We start from the raw sequence: 17988 nt of genomic DNA on the forward strand, positions 1-17988 counted from the left end.
TGTGTCTCCAGCCTGTTGTACCTGTCTTGTGCCCTGTCACCTCCTGGATTTCCCAAGCCTGGCTTTCCCCTTTATTTCAGTTCCTCATTCTTGTGAGTACCCCTTCTGGTAGTTTGGTTAATTCTGCTTTAGTTTTTGTAGGTTTTCCCCTATAGTTAAGTTGTGAATTTTTGTAGAGAGTTTGGCTTTGGTTTCCCCTCGATCCAGCTTCCCTTTTTGTGTTGTTGTAGCTCTTGTTTTGTTTAATAAAGACGCTCCCTTCCCCTGTAATACCAAGATCCTGGACTCTTCTTTCAGACCATCTTTAAATGTTGGTGATTTTACTTTTTTGATAAGTCGTGTCCAGATTTAACATCATGTTAAAGTCATCTGTGCAAATCAAGACTACAGCAGTTTAGAATGTAATTAATTCAAAGATTTTTTTAAAGAACCCCCTATTGCTACCTGAAGGCGCATAGACATTTAACAAAGTCACTTTTTTATCATCTAATTCACCCTTCACCATGGTAAGCCTGCCCTTTTTATCTTTGGTTTCTGACAGAAGCTCAAATGAACGGTACTTGGCATCAGAATGTCTACACCACTTTTGCATCTTGTTTTGAACAATGAGTAGTAAGTGTCTAAAACCCATTTTTTTGGAGTTATCTTTTCATGCTCTTGGCTTGTTATGTGAGTCTCTTGCAAAGATATAATTTGTGCCTTCTCCCTCTTTACCATAGATATCGCTTTGCTCCTCTTGATAGGGTTAGAGTCAAACTATTTACATTAAAAGTGATAACCTTTAATTCCATGTTAATCATGTGTTAACCGGAGTTCTGTCAGACATATGCTTGCAATCCTAAGCAATGAACAGTTTCCATCAGAAAATGAAAACTGGGCTTCCATCAAAGAGGCTGTCTGTGGGCCTCTTGTATAGGGGGAGTTCCTGCCATGAGGTGGCAGGGCCCCATAGATTGATTGTGTGGGTGGCTGTCATTCAAACTCTCTAGACTGACTACCTCATTTTTAAATTAAAATAGGCAAGGTTTAATGAGAAAATATCCTCTGTATGCTAGCAGTGTTCAGGCAATGTTCACAGTTTGGAAGGAACCATTTACCTTTGTCATGTGCAACATGTGAACGACTGTTAAAACTGTTGATTGTTTGCAATCAGTTTTTGATGGAAAACAGTTTAGAAAGTATTTTTAAATAGCTGAAGTTGGCTCAGAACAGCAGGCAGCTCCAGAGATGAGTCTTGAGCCGACTGTGTGGAACTTTATAATAGGATTATGGAACCTTGAAAAAATGTGGTGTTCTTGCAGCTCTGGTTGCCATTAATGTGACAAAAGGTATTTAATTTTTGTTAAGGTGACCTGTAGTCTGTATCTTTTGGTCAGCATGTGCTCCAACCACACTACTGACAAGTATTTTAATCATTTTGTCAATCTTGCAATGTATACATCTTTTCTTAGTCTCAGAAGGAAAGTCAGTCTTTCCATCTCATGAATCTCCCTATTAAATTCCTTCCAGGTATTTATCGTTTCCTGTTGTTCCTTCTGGTAGATCACCCAAATAAAGTGACATGCATGTCATTGGATCTGTTGACCAAGGCTAAGCTGCATAATTCTCCAAATGTGTTTCCAAAATATTTTTATCTTTGGGCAGTTCCAGAAAATGTGGTGATGACCCGCCCCCTCACCCCCACAATCTTTCCAACATGTGCGTCTTGTTAATATTAAATGTATTTAAATTTTAGGAGTGACAAAAAGAACAAGGTTCTTCCAACGAAACTCACGCAAATACATAGAACAAGATGTAGAAAAAAAACACGTTCTCCCATTGCTGATTGGATATTTTATCATTTAATTCTTTCTCCCATCTCTGCTTGATGTATGTTGTGGTAACTCCTCTGCATTTTGGAATGTTCTGATAAAGTTTTGAGACTACAGATTTAGTCCTACCAATGTATGCCTGTACCACCAACTGTATCAGTTCTGCAGTTGCTTCATTTTTCCTAATTTCTTTTAAAAAGTACTAGCATAGCTGTAAGTATCTATAAAAAAAAATCATGCTTTTCCAAACCGTATTGTCCCTTGAGCATCTGTAAGTTATGCAAAGTGTTTTTCTCCATTATAGTACAATAAGCAGTACAATTCTTGCACTAAAGGGCATTGGGGATGTTGACCAATTACAAAGATCCTCTTTAATTTTTTTTTATTCACAGTTTCATAATTTTTTTTTTTTATATACAAAACATTAGGACAGTGTGTTAACCAAACTCCAAGGTATTTGATTGCTTCTTGAGACTACTTAATTGGGAGTCTTTGCTTTACCTCAGGTGCTGGGTTGTAATTACAAGTTAATACTTGCGTTTTTTTGTCTTTTTTTTTTGTAAATTTGACTTGTATCCTGAATATGTACCACATATATGCAGATTTAAAAGGGGAGGAAGGCAGACTGATCTGGATTTTGGATATATAATAAAATGTCATCGCTGTACAACGCTATTTTATGTTCCTTATTTGTCAGAATTCCTTGTATATTAGTCTTGTCTTATTACTTGTGCCAAGGGTTCTATGTAGAGTGCAAAAAGGGTTGGTGAAAGAGAGGGTCCCGGACGAGTAGATCTTTCCAATTTTATACAATCAGTAAGTTGTCCATTTATCTTGATTCTTGCTGTAGGAGCTGAATATAAAATTTTAAAAGTTAATTGACTTTTCAGCAATCCAAATCGCTCCAAGATAATAAACAAATATTCCCAATTCACACAATCAGAAGCTTTTTCAGCGTCTAGGCTAACCAACACAGCATTTGATTTTTTTTTTTTGACATTGCCAATTGTATGACGCAACGGTGTAATATCTTATGTTTGGCATCCCCAGACAAAACCAGTTTGGGTCGCTGTGAGTTAGGTCCGGACTAATGCAGTCTAGTGTCCTGGACATGATGGATGCATAGAATTTGTAATCTTGATTTAAGATTGAAATCGGTTTGTATGAGCTACATAGCGTTTTACTCTTGACGTCTTTTGTGATGACAGAAATGACAGCCTCTCTCCACAGGGGTGGGGGCCGACATTTCATTAGTGTCCAATTAAGAGAATTCAAAAGTACTGGAGTCAACAGCATAGGGCTGCACAGTGGTTTGGTGGTTAGCACTTTTGTCTTGCAGCTAGAAGATCCCTGGTTTGTATCCCGGCCTTCCCAGGATCTTTCTGCATGGAGATTGCATGTTCTCCCTGTGCATGCGTGGGTTTTCTCTGAGTACTCTGGCTTCCTCCCAAAAATATGCTGAGGTTAATTTATTCTTCTAAATTGCCCGTAGGTGTGAGTGTGATTATTTGTCTGTATATGTAGCCCTTTGACAGACTGGTGACCTGTTCAGGGTGTCCCCTGCCTTCACCCCAAGTCAGCTGGGATAGGCTCCAGCGCCCCCGCGACCCTAATGAGGATTAAGTGGTGTATAGATAATGGATGGATGGAGTCAACAGCACCACCTGCTTTATATTTAAAAGCTAGTAACTGCAGTATCTTCACCCCCACCACAAAGCCTTGGTGAGGTAAAAAACGAACTCACTGCTTGAACAACAGAACTGTTAGAGCCGACTATAATCACCAGGTGCCAACGAGGATTCTCTAAGGAATAAAAAGTCAAGTGAGGTTGTGGAGATAAAAATAATTTAGAATAAAGGTCTTATTTGAGACATATCTTGCATTTAGGTGAGCCAGTTTACACAAGGCTACTACTGATGAGATCCTGCAGCATATTACGCAACAAAAGTGAAAAAGTTCCACTACTGTTCACTAGCTTGTCTCTAGCTGTTTGTGTCTACTTTTTCCTAGTGTAAGGGTTTTTTTTTTTTTGTCACTGAAGCTAAAAATTGTAACAAAATATAAGATATAAAACAAGCTATAAGAACTTCATAAAGGTGAGAAATGCAACAATAATTGCTACTAGTGAAGTCTTTCACATTACACCTTTTCATCTAAACCATCATCATAAAAATATTATGCAATATAATTAGTGGTGGGACGTGATTAAAAAAAATTATCTAATTACGAGCTTTGTAATTAATTAATCACAATTAATTGCAGTTTTGTCAAATAGCATTATTTGACACAATAAATGAAGTTTTTCAATTCAGATAAAATTGTGGTTGACAGTTGAATCAATGAATAGACATATACGTGTTTATAATATAAAATTTATTTTAAAAAAGGAAAATGGGACATATAGAAAAAAGTGATTTTGATTACTTAAAGCCTGATTTTAGTAGTTTTTTCCACTGTATGGCACATAAAATCAGCATAAGTAGTTCAAGGCGCTTCAGAAAGTTGAAAATCCAGAGAGTCATTCTGTTTTCATCTTTTCTGGGTCTGATAAATGGTGTAATTTTGATGGTTCTTTTCTATAGGAATATCAATTTTTATTTCTGTAATTTTTGATAAACAAAAAGTTTATAATTAAGTTATTAAAAGAGATATTTTTGTTGTTTAGGTTATTCCTCCTCCAAGGAGGCAGAGCCTCAACGGAGTAAAAACTTAAACCACAAAAATGTTTCATTTCTATTTATCTGCATTTTTCATCTGTCTGCTACATTCACAGATTACTGCAAATCTAAGTACAATTATAGCGATTTTATTCAACATTTTAAGACTTTCTGTAAACTCAGGCACTGTCTAGAAAAGTGGTCTATTATGGGATGGCTACACCGTTAGCCGTTAGTATGACTCGTAGCTAACGTTAGCTCTGGTGCTAACAGCAACATGTTTTACATTGAGGTGATACCGTCGGCTTGAAGTTACACAGTGATCAGAAAACTCTTTGTTGTACAATTTGCACACAACCAGGCTTTTATCCAAGCTGCCATCGGGAAGATTTTTTAAAAGGAAACTTTCTGCCCATCAAGCTCGTCTTCCTTCACTGTTCACCAGTGCCTGACTTCACTCAGTGCTTCCTGTGCTTCTTTTTCATGGCTACAAACAGACTTTAGGTTCATTACCGCCACCTACTGGGCTGGAGTGTTCATCAGAGTTACCGGTGTGCCAGAAATGAGGGAACTGAGGAGGGTGCAATTAATTGCATTAGTTTTTAATGCGTTATTTTTTGCTGTAATTAATTAATTAATCTAAGTTAAAGCATTAAAGTCCCAGCCCTAAATATAATATAATGCAATACAACAAACACTCTTTAAGAATAGGAAAAAAAAATATCACTTGTACCATCCAGTACTTCAGGCTCTCTGCTTCTAACATGGCTATAGTCACTTTACTGTTACTGGACAATTGTTAAAATCCAATTGTGTTTTTATGCAAGGCTGTTTTCTCTTGTGCCATCTGACTCAGATGTTTACCAGACGTGCTACACAAATAATTTTTGGAATTTTCTGAAGCCTTGTTGACATATCCTTTAGGTTGTGTGTGTTGTATGTGTACATTAAAATTTATATTCCATTCATAGTGGAATGACTAATAACTAGAGTGCTGGTTTGAATTTCCTACAACTGACTGGTGCAAAATGAGAACACTCGGCTACAGAAAACACCAAATTGTGTTTGCTTACAAATAGTTTTGTTGGTCAACAGAAACATGAGAACAGGAACGCACACACTGTGACCCCAGATTGATTGGAACAGATTGTGATGAAACCACTGTGTTACAGTTTTTCTCGACTGATAAGACACTAAATTCCATTCACTGCACACAGCCACCAACTGACTGCACACATTTATCAAAAACAGGACACTGCTGTCCAAATTTTGGACACTATTCATGGTTTGCACACAGTTTCCAAAACTCTTCCACCCTTTTTGCAAAAGACTGAACATGTTTTTTGCTCATTTGAACACACTTTTTCACTCATAGCACACATTTTTCATGAAGTGAACACTAGGAAGCAGAATTGGGATACTGTTCTAACACTGCTATCACAATTAAGACACAACAGGTCAAAACTGAAAACACTTTTGCCAATGAACAGCACACTATAAAACCTGCTGGGAAGCAGAATTAGCTGTTCAGAATGGATGCCAGAGGAGCCAGAGGTCATGTTGGAAGAAGAGGACGTGGACAACCTAAACCACTGCCAGAACCAGAACCTGGACCTGCCCATGCACCTGATCCTGGACCACTTTACATGGTATGTAAATGTTGTTTGTCACTTCAGTGACATGTCTATACTGGAACAATACAAGCAGTCAGAAATGATCTGAGAATACTGTAAAAAATCTAATGCATAATTCTGGTTCACAAGTGCTAGTAAAATTACAGAAAGTGTACATGACTGACTTTTTCTCTGTTTGGTGTGCGTTTGTTCCAGAGAGTTTTTCATTTGGATTCTGATGATGCACATGAATACATCTGTTGGGATGAGGCTGGTTTTAACCTGGCCAAGAGGAGGAGAAGAGAGAGAAACATCATTGGACAACGGGCTATAGTCAACGTCCAGGTCAGCATGGGGGCAACGTAACCCTCAGAGCTGCAATAAGCAATCATGGAGTGATTCACCGTCATGCAGTTCTGGGCCCATACAACACCCAGCATTTGTTGACTTTCCTAGATGGACTTGGTGAGGGCCTACTGACACGGGTGCAGCAGGGCGTTTGGCAAGAATACGCATTTTCTGTTGTTGTCTGGGACAATGTTAGTTTCCATAGAGAACTATTGATTCAGGAATGGTTCAATATGAACTTCAAGTTACTGTGTTTTTTCTGCTGCCGTATTCTCCCTTTCTGAATCCTATAGAAGAATTCTTGTCTACATGGAGGTGGAAGGTATATGAGCGGCTGCCATACTTTGGGAAAATCTCTTGCAATCAGTGGTCTTGGCATGTGGTGATGTTTCTGTTGATGCATGTCAGGGCTGGATCAGACACACTAGGTCTTTCTTTGCAGAGAAAACATAACTTGAGATGTTGATGAGGTCCTGTGACCTGAACAGGCTGAAAGAATTGATGCAGACATGGTGTAATAATTTGCATACTGTACTGTGTACAATACAGTGCTGTATTTTTTGTCTAATATTATTTTTATTTTGTATTTTACAGTCAGGCACTGCAGTGGCCCTCTCTGATTCATTTATAGGATGCATTTGTGTTTAAGTTGTCATTTTTGAGGATTGTATAATTTTTTTACACTTCATGTGAAAACAGTGAGAGAGGAGTGTTTTGTATTTAGCAGTGCAGTGTCCTAGTTTTGCTTCGTGTGTCTTAATTTTGAAAACAAAGTTCAAAATTTGACAATAAAGTGTGCTTTTGACACAAATGTGCAGTGCTTTGTGAATTGTGTTCAAATAAAGAAAATAGTGTGCAGTGTGTTGGGAAATGTGTGCTATTTTTCAGGAACAGTGTCTTATTAATTGAGGAAAAACTGTAAAAATGTAACTGAGGCCTCTTTAGGTCTCTTAGGTGTCTTTTCATGTGACAATACAACAATACATCAGTTAAGTCTCACTCGTGTGTGTACACATGACAGCGAAATACGCAAAATCCTTTTAAACCTTCCTTTGTTTCAGTAACAGAATTAACGATGCTCATCTGTTCTTCTTTTATCTTTCATCCCTTTAGTTCCTCCCACCATTGTGAAGCTGAAGGAGCCAGAACGACGCCATGACACATGCATAGAGTTTACGGTTCGTGGTTCACCACACCCAACCTTAAGATGGTTCTACAAAGATAAGGTACTTTTTTTTCTTTATTCCTATCAATCAGTTTTACAGCTTAGATGTTATGAACATGGTAGAAAATCATGATTTGGTCTGGGGTCAGGTTTCAGAGGCAGCAGACAAAGCGGGTCTTTCCAGTCGTCCCTCTCCCTGGCAATGCATTCCAGTTCTTCCTGGTGGATCCCAATGCATTCCCATGATATATATAATTCCTTCAGTGAGTCCTGGGTCTAGCCTGTGGTTTCCTCCCAGGCAGATGTACTCAGAAAACCTCCAGAGGAAGTCTTCCAGGAGGCATCCAAATCAGAAGTCTAAACCACCTAAACTCGCTCCTTTCGATGCGAAGGAACAGCGGTTCCACTCTGAGCTCCCTCCGAATGTCTTACTCTATAAGTCTGAGCCCAGCCACCCTATGGAGGAAACTCATTTTGGCTGCTTGTATCCATGATCTCATTCTTTCAGTCACTACCCAGAGCTCATGACCACAAGTGAGGGTCAGAACATAGATAGACTGGTAAATTAAGAGCTTTGTCTTCCAGCTCAGCTTCAATTTTAACATGACCATTGGTACAATGCCCACATAACTGCATTACCTTGGGACACAGTCATAGGCCTTTTCCAAATCCACAAAGCACATGTGGACTGGCTGGTCAAACTCTCATGACCCCCTTAGTAGCTCTTCAAGGGTAAAGAGCTGGTCCACCACCATTCCACAACCAGGACAGAATCTGCATTGCAGAGCTCCCATCCCGGGACTGACTCCAGAGGGGGCCCCTGTCTCCCCCTTTTGGATGAGGTGGTGGCTGTCCTTCTCTTAGGTTTCATCAAGGCTTTTTGCCTTGTCCTTGTACCGTGAATGGAATTTAGTTTCTTATCAATTGAGAAAAACTGTAACAATCATAAAAACATAATTTTAAAAAAGCAAAACTATAATGAAAATACAGGCCCCCAAGAGGAAACTGCAGTGATACCACAAAACTGAGTACATCTGTGATTTCCAATCAGTATAACTGCATGGACATAATTATTAAATCATCTAAGGAAAAAAAGAAAAAAAAAAGAGCTAATTTTTTTTTAACCTGCGAGCTGTGTCTATATGCATGTCTGCATCGTCCATAGAAAAGAATTGCCAGAGGAACTGAAAAATCTGTGACTGCACAGAGGATGGAAAAGTGTACAGGAAGATCAGGAACCAATTAAAAATTAGTCAGAACACAGCTGCAGCAGTAATTGGGTATGGAATAAGTCATAATTCTGCTCAACAGAGTCAATATGGCTGTCCTCCTAAAAGAACACCAGAGAGAGTGTACCACTTGCAGGCAATCTGACATAGTTCAGTGGCTCTCAGTGGACATCAGTTTGTGAGACAGCTGAGATAGTGTGCAGAATTTTGCATAATGTCAACACTACCCCTTGCTTGCTCCTGCAAAAGAACATTATGACCTGACCAAGTATGAAACCTGACTTGAATCCAATATAACCATATTGGTATTTTAAAGAGAAATGTAGAGCCTCACAAAGATGAGCTGAAAAAGTGTCTCTGAAGACTGACAAAACAGAAGATATGAGTTCCACACTGGTATCCTTCATCCTGAGAAGGAATGACCTGGAATGGAAGGGCAGATAGAAATAAACGAGGGAACTACCCTTTCAAAATGACTTTTTTTCACATCCTGATGTATAATTACTCTCAACAGGTTTGACGGTGTTGGTGGTAACTGACAATAGAATGGTGATTACACACACTGTTAGAATTTATTTGCATTAGCTCTGAGTTTCATGACCTGATTTCATTCTTCTTTTGTTTCTCCTTTTTCACTCTGCACTCAGGAAATTTCCCACAGTGAATATGTGCGCCCAGATATGGATATTTATCAGGATGATATAGAGGGCTGCTTGACCTTTAAAAACCCAACACACCACAATAACGGCAACTACACATTGGAGGCTACCAACTACCTGGGTGTAACCACCAGCTCTGTGTATGGGCACTTTCTCGACAAGCCATTTGATGGTAAGTTGGGACATGCATGCAGAGTGTGCACGGCTATTAGCCAAATTATATATCTTAGGATTACTGGTTTTACTGGTGAGCAAATGCAATACTCTGAGTCAGTCAAAAATGTTACTGAACAAAAATGTTTAAAAATGTTGTCCTTTTTATGTGAATATATTAGTCTTCACAATTATCAGGCAACTCACCTGTTTACCCACAATTTTTGAAGTATAACGAATAACTAACAAAAAATTACAATAAAATAACATGTTTTGGCTTTCAAAAATATTTATGAACCAAAACTCTTTATTTCAATATGGCCTTCTATCCATGAAGTCTCTTTTGGTCTTTGATCCGTTCATGCTCAACTTTCACTGACGCAGCAATCACTGCCTCTACAATTCTGAGTAAGAGGTGGATTGTCTTCTCTCACTGTAAATCTCACAAAGGGTCCAAAAGTCACTGATACCAGTATGACTAAATAGGATTTAGGTCTGGTGAGGAAGGGAACCAAGTCTTTATTTGGTAATCTTTGAGGACTTTGCTGGCTAGCTTAACAATTGAGTAACTGGATGCATGTGGGGGAGCATTGTTCTGCTTAAAGATTAATTAATCTTAAAGCCTTTGAAAAACTGTCTTCAGGTTTGGCTTGGCCCAATATTGACATCTCGGCTTGTGAATGGTATTCAGTTGTGTTCTTGTTTTGACCTTCTTTAATTTGGCCATGTCTTCAGACATCTTTTATATCTGTACACTCCAAGTAGGTTGCACTTTAGAAATACAGTCAACTATTCAACTGCAACTCAGTCAGCCATGGCGTGCTATGACTGTTTTTGTAAAATTCAGAATCTTTGTTAGTTAGTAAATTTCGACCAGAAAATCTTTCTGAAAAAAGTGCAGTTAATTTTTTTTCTCCTTCACAAGTTGGACTCTACATGAACAACTGATAAAGAAAAACTAGTGGTGGACGCGATTTAAAAAATTAATCTAATTAATTACAGGCTTTGTAATTAATTAATTGCAATAATTGCAGTTTTGTCAAATAGCAATAATTGACACAATAAGTGAAGTTTTTCAATTCAAATAAAATTGTGGTTGACAGTTGAATCAATGAATAGACATATATGTGTTTATAATTTAAAATTTATTTTAAAAAAAGGAAAATGGGACATATAGAAAAAGGTGATTTTGATGATTTAAAGCCTGAATTTAGTTGTTTTTTCCACTGTATGGCACATAAAATCAGCATAAGTTGTTTAGGGAGCTTCAGAAAGTCGAAAATCCAGAGATTCATTCTGTTTTCATCTTTTCTGGGTCTGATAAATGGTGTAATTTTGATGGTTCTTTTTTATAGGAATATCAATTTTTATTTCTGTAATTTTTTGTACACAAAAAGTTTATAATTCAGTTATTAAAAGAGATATTTTTGTTGTTTAGGTTATTCCTCCTCCAAGGAGGCAGAGCCTCGACAGAGCCTCTTAACTGAAATTGAAATAGAGCGAAACTCTATGCATCCATATTGCCATACAGCTTCCATAAAGAGTGCCAGTCCACAGAATGCCCTCGTACACCTTCATGTTTCAACCTGCTATTTACTTAAACTCATAATTAATTTATTCACTGATGTCTGTCTTTATTCTTGAAGCTGCTGAGACACTGATTTCAGTTTAAGATGCTGACAAACTCAAAAAGAGGAAAAATGAATAGAGTAGTGAAGCCTTGGAGTAGTACCTTTTCTCAGCCTTTCTCAAAGGTTCTAAAACCATCATGTACTTTATCTAATTTTACATCTGTAGCATGACTTAGAATTTGCTATTCACAAGTACAGTACATTCAGCTTGATAGAGTGAACAGTTTTACCAAGACTTCCAGAATCTACAGAGATGTTGTTTTCAAATGACAAGACTGGTGCAGCAATTTTGTAGTGATGTCATGGTGGCTGTGAGTGGGATGGAACCATTTAAATATTGTATTCCAGAGTAGCTGTCATGTGCACCAACAACTACCAAGTATTACATGTGAGCAGTCAATACAAATGACCACCATGCAGGGAATTTCTAAGAAACCTCAAACTTGAATTTGAATAAGACACAACACTCTGCCAGAACAATAAATTGTTTTATGTTTAAGTTCTTTATTTCAGTAATGAGATGTGAATGAGCTTAACAAGTCCACTGGATACGTTCATCATGTTCACCGACTTGCTGAAAGACTGAAGATGAGACATGCTGCCTTCAGAGACTGCAGAGCAAGAAATAAAAAAAGAAAAGAAAAAAACGGAGGCTAATAATACAGGGATCTGTGCATTGAAACAATGGTGTGGTCAGAATACTCCCTTGCGTAATGATTGGGTATTCATTATTTTATAGTATGTATTGTGCTAAACAAAACACCGACAAAACTCTGTAAGGATTCCTTTCAATGAAACCATCAAATTTATGTTTAGAGTCAACATAATATAGCAAGAGACAACTGTTCATATTGTTGTATTCTCTGCAAACCCACCAATAATAAAGATTCCATCAGAAGAGTAATGGATATTTTGCTGCCTTTTAATCTTTATCAGTTAACATAGGTAGACATAATTTAATTAAATGTGCTTTTCAAAGAACACCGGTAACCTTTGCTTCCATTAGGTGGAATGTTTTCTTGTGTGGTAGTCAGTGCGTGATCTGATATTGTGAATCAAACAACAAACATTAAAGATCAAAACAACTTTCCATTTATTTTATTGATTCTGGCTTTTATTTAATCTTCAACTGCCAAAAGAATACATATGAACTTTAGCGAGAGTGAACTGCAAGTAGTCAGTTTCCAGACTCGGAGAAGAAGTAGTGGATGTTTGTTCTGGTGTGCTCCAAAAGTACTACACATGTGAGGAGGGTGAGCACTGAGCTTGGGAGTCGCTGTTAGCCCAGTCCACCAAGCCCACAGTAGCTCCCCAAATGTCCACACAAAATTACAAAATTGCATTCTAATTCATGTTTTCAAAGAAGCATAATTTAACAGTAATTTCTAAACTATGACTTTAAAAGAAAGGTTTCCAGTTTTACACAATGTCCACATAGAGCAGTAAGAGGAAAGTCAGACGTAAGTTGGCACAGGACCCTCACCAAGGAGACTGGAGTTCATGTCCTCTGTACCACCATTATTTTTAGACTTGCCTTACATTTTCACTCATTGTTTACATTCGGTTTTTAGTGCAGGTTGGTTTTAGGTAGCAAAAATACATGGTGCGGTTTATGAAAATATCATACTGTAATTGGCACTTTCACAATAAGTGCATTTTAAAAGCTTAGTTAGGTCTAGGCACCAGAAAGGTTAAAACGAAGCACTGAAAATTCTCCACCAGTTTCCGAGTTACCAAGATGATGTTATTGTGTGAGAGGTAACTAGTGGCAGGTGAGGCAGCCTCTGCTCAGGTGCTGCTGATTAGGCAGCAGAGTTGTTGTGTTCTGTGACTGTTGTAGCTTATCCACTCCATCTAATTTGATATTCATTAAATCTGTGTGTAGCGGTAATATTTGAATCGTAACATACACTCGTTTTCTTCACGCACCCTCTCAGTACTTAATTCTAAGTTAATTTGTTATCTCTGTCCGCTAGCCTAGCACTTAGCAGTTAGCATGGCTTCTCCCTCTTCCTCTCCTTCTCTTTCCTGCTCAGTGTGTCACATGTTTAGTTACTCCTCTGCCTCCTTTAGTGATAACGATACCTGTAATAAACGCAGTCTGTTTGTAGCTTTGGAGGTGAGGCTCTCTGAATTGGAAGTGCGGCTCCGCACCATGGAAAACACCCCGCTAGCTGTTAGCCAGGCTCCCTTAGCCGGTGCGGACCGCAATAATATAGCTGCTAGTGTAGCTTCTGCTAGCCGTCCCCTAGCAGCTCCCGAGCAGCCGTGAAGTCAGGGTAGCTGGGTGACAGTTCGTAGGAAACGTAGTCCTAAGCTCAAGCCCGCTGTCCCGGCACACCATAAACCGCTTCACGTTTCTAATCGTTTTTCCCCACTCAATGACACACCCGCTGAGAAACCAACTCTGATCATTGGCAGCTCCGTAGTCAGAAACGTGAAGCTAGCGACACCAGCGACCATAGTAAAATGCCTCCCAGGAGCCAGAGCGGGCGACATAGAAGCAAATTTGAAACTGCTGGCTAAAGATAATCGTAAATACAGTAAGATTGTTATTCATGTTGGCGGTAATGACACCCGGTTACGCCAATCGGAGGTCACCAAAGTTAGTGTGGCATCGGTGTATAACTTTGCCAAAACCATGTCGGACTCCGTAGTTTTCTCTGGACCCCTGCCTGATCTGACAAGCGATGATATGTTTAGCCATATGGCATCGTTTCGCCGCTGGTCGTCTACGTGGTGCACTGCAAACGACGTTGGCTTTATAGACAATTGGAGCTCTTTCTGGGGAAAACCTGGTCTGATTAGGAGAGACGGCATCCATCCCACTTTGGCTGGTGCAGCTCTCATTTCTAGAAATATGGCTGATTTTATTAGAACTCCTAAAGCATGACAACCCAGAGTTCAGACCAGGATGCAGAGTTGTAGTCTTCCACACCTCTCTGCAGTTTCCTCTCAGCTGTCACCCTCCAGTAAATCACTTAGCTTTATTGAGACTGTGTCTGTCCCCCGACCACCAAAATTCAATAAATTAAGCAAATCAAAAATAAACAAAAGACATAGTAACCATAAAAATCTAATTAAAATTAATACCACTATTTCAACTGAGCGAAGAAACAGGACAATTAAATGTGGTCTGTTAAATATTAGATCTCTCTCGTCTAAATCTCTGTTAGTAAATGATTTGATAACTGATAACCAGATTGATTTGTTCTGTTTGACTGAAACCTGGTTGCAGCAGGAAGAATATGTTAGTCTAAATGAATCAACTCCTACTAGTCATACTAACTGTCATGTTCCTCGAATCACAGGCAGAGGAGGAGGAGGAGTGGCAGCAATTTACCTCTCTAGCTTAAAAATGAACCAGAGACCTAAACCTAGTTACAGTTCATTTGAAAATCTTACTCTCAGTCTCTCTCATCCAGATTTAAAAGCTCAGAAACGAGTTTTATTTGTTGTTGTATATCGTCCTCCTGCTCCTTACTCTGAGTTTTTATCTCAATTCTCAGACTTTTTATCTGATTTAGTGCTCAGCTCAGATAAAGTCATTATTGTGGGTGACTTCAACATTCATGTTGACGTGGACAGTGACAGCCTTACGACTGCTTTTAATTCAATATTAGACTCAATTGGGTTTTCTCAACATGTAAATAAACCAACTCATAGTTTTAATCATACCCTTGACCTCGTTCTGACTTATGGCATAGAAATCAAACTGTTAACAGTATTACAAAAAAAGCATTACAAAAAAGCTCTTTGTAATGCCAGGACAACATATTATTCATCTTTAATAGAGGAAAACAAGAACAACCTCAGGTTTCTCTTCAGCACTGTAGCCAGGCTGACAAAGAGTCAGAGCTCTGTTGAAACTTGTATTCCTTTAGCTTTGAGCAGTAACGACTTCGTGAGCTTCTTTACAAATAAAATTATTACGATTAGAGAAAAAATTACTCTGGCCCTTCCTGCAAATGTCACAGATGTATCATCGAATACAGATACTTTAGAATTGGCTGTAAGACCAGATGGATATTTAGAATTTTTCACCCCCATACATCTCTCTGAACTCATTTCAATAGTTTCTACATCCAAACCATCAACATGTCTTTTAGATCCTATCCCAACTAGACTGTTCAAGGAGGCTTTACCTTTAATTAATTCCTCAATGTTAGATCTGATTAATCTCTCTCTAGTAACAGGTTATGTACCACAGGCTTTTAAGGTTGCTGTAATCAAACCTTTATTTAAAAAGCCCACTCTAGATCCAGATGTTTTAGCCAACTATAGACCAATTTCCAACCTCCCATTTCTCTCCAAAATTCTGGAAAGAACAGTTGCAAATCAATTATGTGAACATTTACAAAGGAATAGCTTGTTTGAAGAGTTTCAGTCAGGCTTCAGAGTGCATCATAGCACAGAAACAGCTCTGGTGAAAGTTACTAATGACCTTCTCATAGCGTCAGATAATGGACTGGTCTCTATACTTATTTTATTGGACCTTAGCGCAGCATTCGATACAATCGACCACAAACTTTTATTACAGCGACTATAACATTCTATTGGCATTAAAGGGACAGCACTGGACTGGTTTAAATCCTACTTATCAGACAGGTTCCAGTTTGTGCATGTCAACAATGACTCTTCTGAGCATACTAGGGTTAATCATGGAGTTCCTCAGGGTTCTGTCTTAGGACCAATACTGTTCACATTATACATGCTTCCCTTAGGCAACATTATTAGGAAGCACTGTATTAATTTCCATTGTTATGCTGACGACACTCAATTGTATTTATCTATGAAGCCAAATGAAACTAATCAGCTAGCTAGACTGCAAGATTGTCTTAAGGACATAAAGACCTGGATGACCTATAATTTCTTACTACTAAATTCAGACAAGACTGAAGTCATTGTATTTGGCCCCAAACATCTTAGAGAATTGCTTTCAAAGCATATGGTTACTCTGGATGGCATTACATTGGCCTCCAGTACTACTGTGAGGAACCTCGGTGTTATCTTTGACCAGGACATGTCCTTAAACTCGCACATAAAACAAATCTGTAGGACTTCCTTTTTCCACCTGAGAAATATTGTGAAAATCAGGAACATCCTGTCTCAGAGTGATGCAGAAAAACTAGTCCATGCATTTGTTACTTCTAGGCTTGACTACTGTAATTCCTTATTATCAGGTTGTCCCAATAGCTCTCTGAAATATCTACAGCTGATCCAAAACGCTGCAGCCAGAGTACTGACGGGAGTTAGCAAGAGAGATCATATTTCTCCTATATTGGTTTCTCTTCATTGGCTTCCTGTTAAATCTAGAATAGAATTCAAAATCCTTCTTCTGACATATAAAGCTCTTAACAACCAATCTCCATCATATCTTAAAGACCTGATAGTACCATATTATCCTAGCAGAACTCTTCGCTCTCAGACTGCAGGCTTACTTGTTGTTCCTAGAATCTCTAAAAGTAGAATGGGAGGCAGAGCCTTCAGTTATCAGGCACCTCTCCTGTGGAACCAGCTCCCAGTTTGGGTTCGGGAGGCGGACACCCTCTCTATTTTTAAGACCAGGCTTAAAACCTTCCTTTTCGACAAAGCTTATAGTTAGGGCTGACTGGGGGACCCTGACGGGGTATGCTGGTGTTTTCATTTGCAAAACTGACTTCCCGTCTTGACGTCCCTTTAGTTTGCCCCTAGTTATGCTGCTATAGGCCTAGACTGCTGGGGAACCTCTCTTGATGCACTGAGCCCTTCTCTAACTACCTATGTATTTACTATATATACCATTATTGCATTACATTCACTCTGTTTCTTTCTGTGTCCTTTCTCCGAGTGTCCCTGGTCCCAGAGCTGGATGCTGGATGCTTCAGATGTGTGGCTGTGTTTTATGGTCCTTGTGTCCCACCCCCCCACCTCTCTATCTCTACCCCTCTATCTGTATCCCTCTATCTCTACCTTTCTACCTCTTCTGTCCCTCTCAACCCGCCCGGCCAGCAGGCAGATGGGTCCCCCCACATTAGAGCCGGGTTCTGCTCGAGGTTTTTTTTCCCTGTTAAAAGGGTGTTTTCCTTGCCACTGTCGCCTTTTGGCTTGCTCTGGGGGTCAGGCATATGGGTTCTGTAAAGCGTCTCGAGACAATTTGACTGTAATTGGCGCTATATAAATAAAATTGAATTGAATTGAATTGGCAGACTGGGTTGCCTGAGCAACTATCCTTATTTGATGATTCTGCTGCTTACAAAAAGTAAATAGTCTGCACTTGTATAGCGCTTTTCTGCCTAGTGGTACTCAAAGTGCTTAACAATTCACCCCACATTCACACCGAAGGCCGCAGAGCTACCATGTCAGGTGCCTACCTGCCATCAGGAGCAACTTTTGGGTTCACTTTTGACATGCGGAGGGGCTGCCTCAAGTTTATGATTAGTGGATAACCCCCTGAGGCACAGCCACTCATAATAAATTTACTTCAAATATTCAGGGTCAGTTCAGGAAGCTATTGAACAGGAAGTGTGTGGAAGTTTGGGTGGTGAGCAGACATGTTTGTCACATATGTCCTGTCACAGGTAACCCATCCCTAGTGTTAATGTTTCAGTTTCATACCCAAACTATGCCAGCTTGGTTTAGCCCTCAGATTGGTTCAGTGCCAAAGAACTCTTGCATCACATTGAGAGAGCAAAGTGTTTTCTGCCTCTGTGCCTTTTGAACTTTTGAACACTTCTATTTTG

At 39.1% G+C, this 17988-nt stretch overlaps 1 protein-coding gene across 1 annotated transcript in view; it reads left to right on the forward strand.

The window, feature by feature from the left end:
• Positions 1–17988, forward strand: part of ntrk3a (neurotrophic tyrosine kinase, receptor, type 3a) — a 175358-nt gene that overhangs the window by 111939 nt on the left and 45431 nt on the right. The window contains exons 8-9 of the mRNA XM_055009289.1: positions 7543–7655; positions 9471–9654. Coding sequence (XP_054865264.1) covers positions 7543–7655; positions 9471–9654 — 297 coding nt within the window. The remainder of the gene's footprint in view (positions 1–7542; positions 7656–9470; positions 9655–17988) is intronic.

This window comes from Amphiprion ocellaris, chromosome 3 (genome assembly GCF_022539595.1).
Source record: "Amphiprion ocellaris isolate individual 3 ecotype Okinawa chromosome 3, ASM2253959v1, whole genome shotgun sequence".
NCBI lineage: Eukaryota > Metazoa > Chordata > Actinopteri > Pomacentridae > Amphiprion > Amphiprion ocellaris.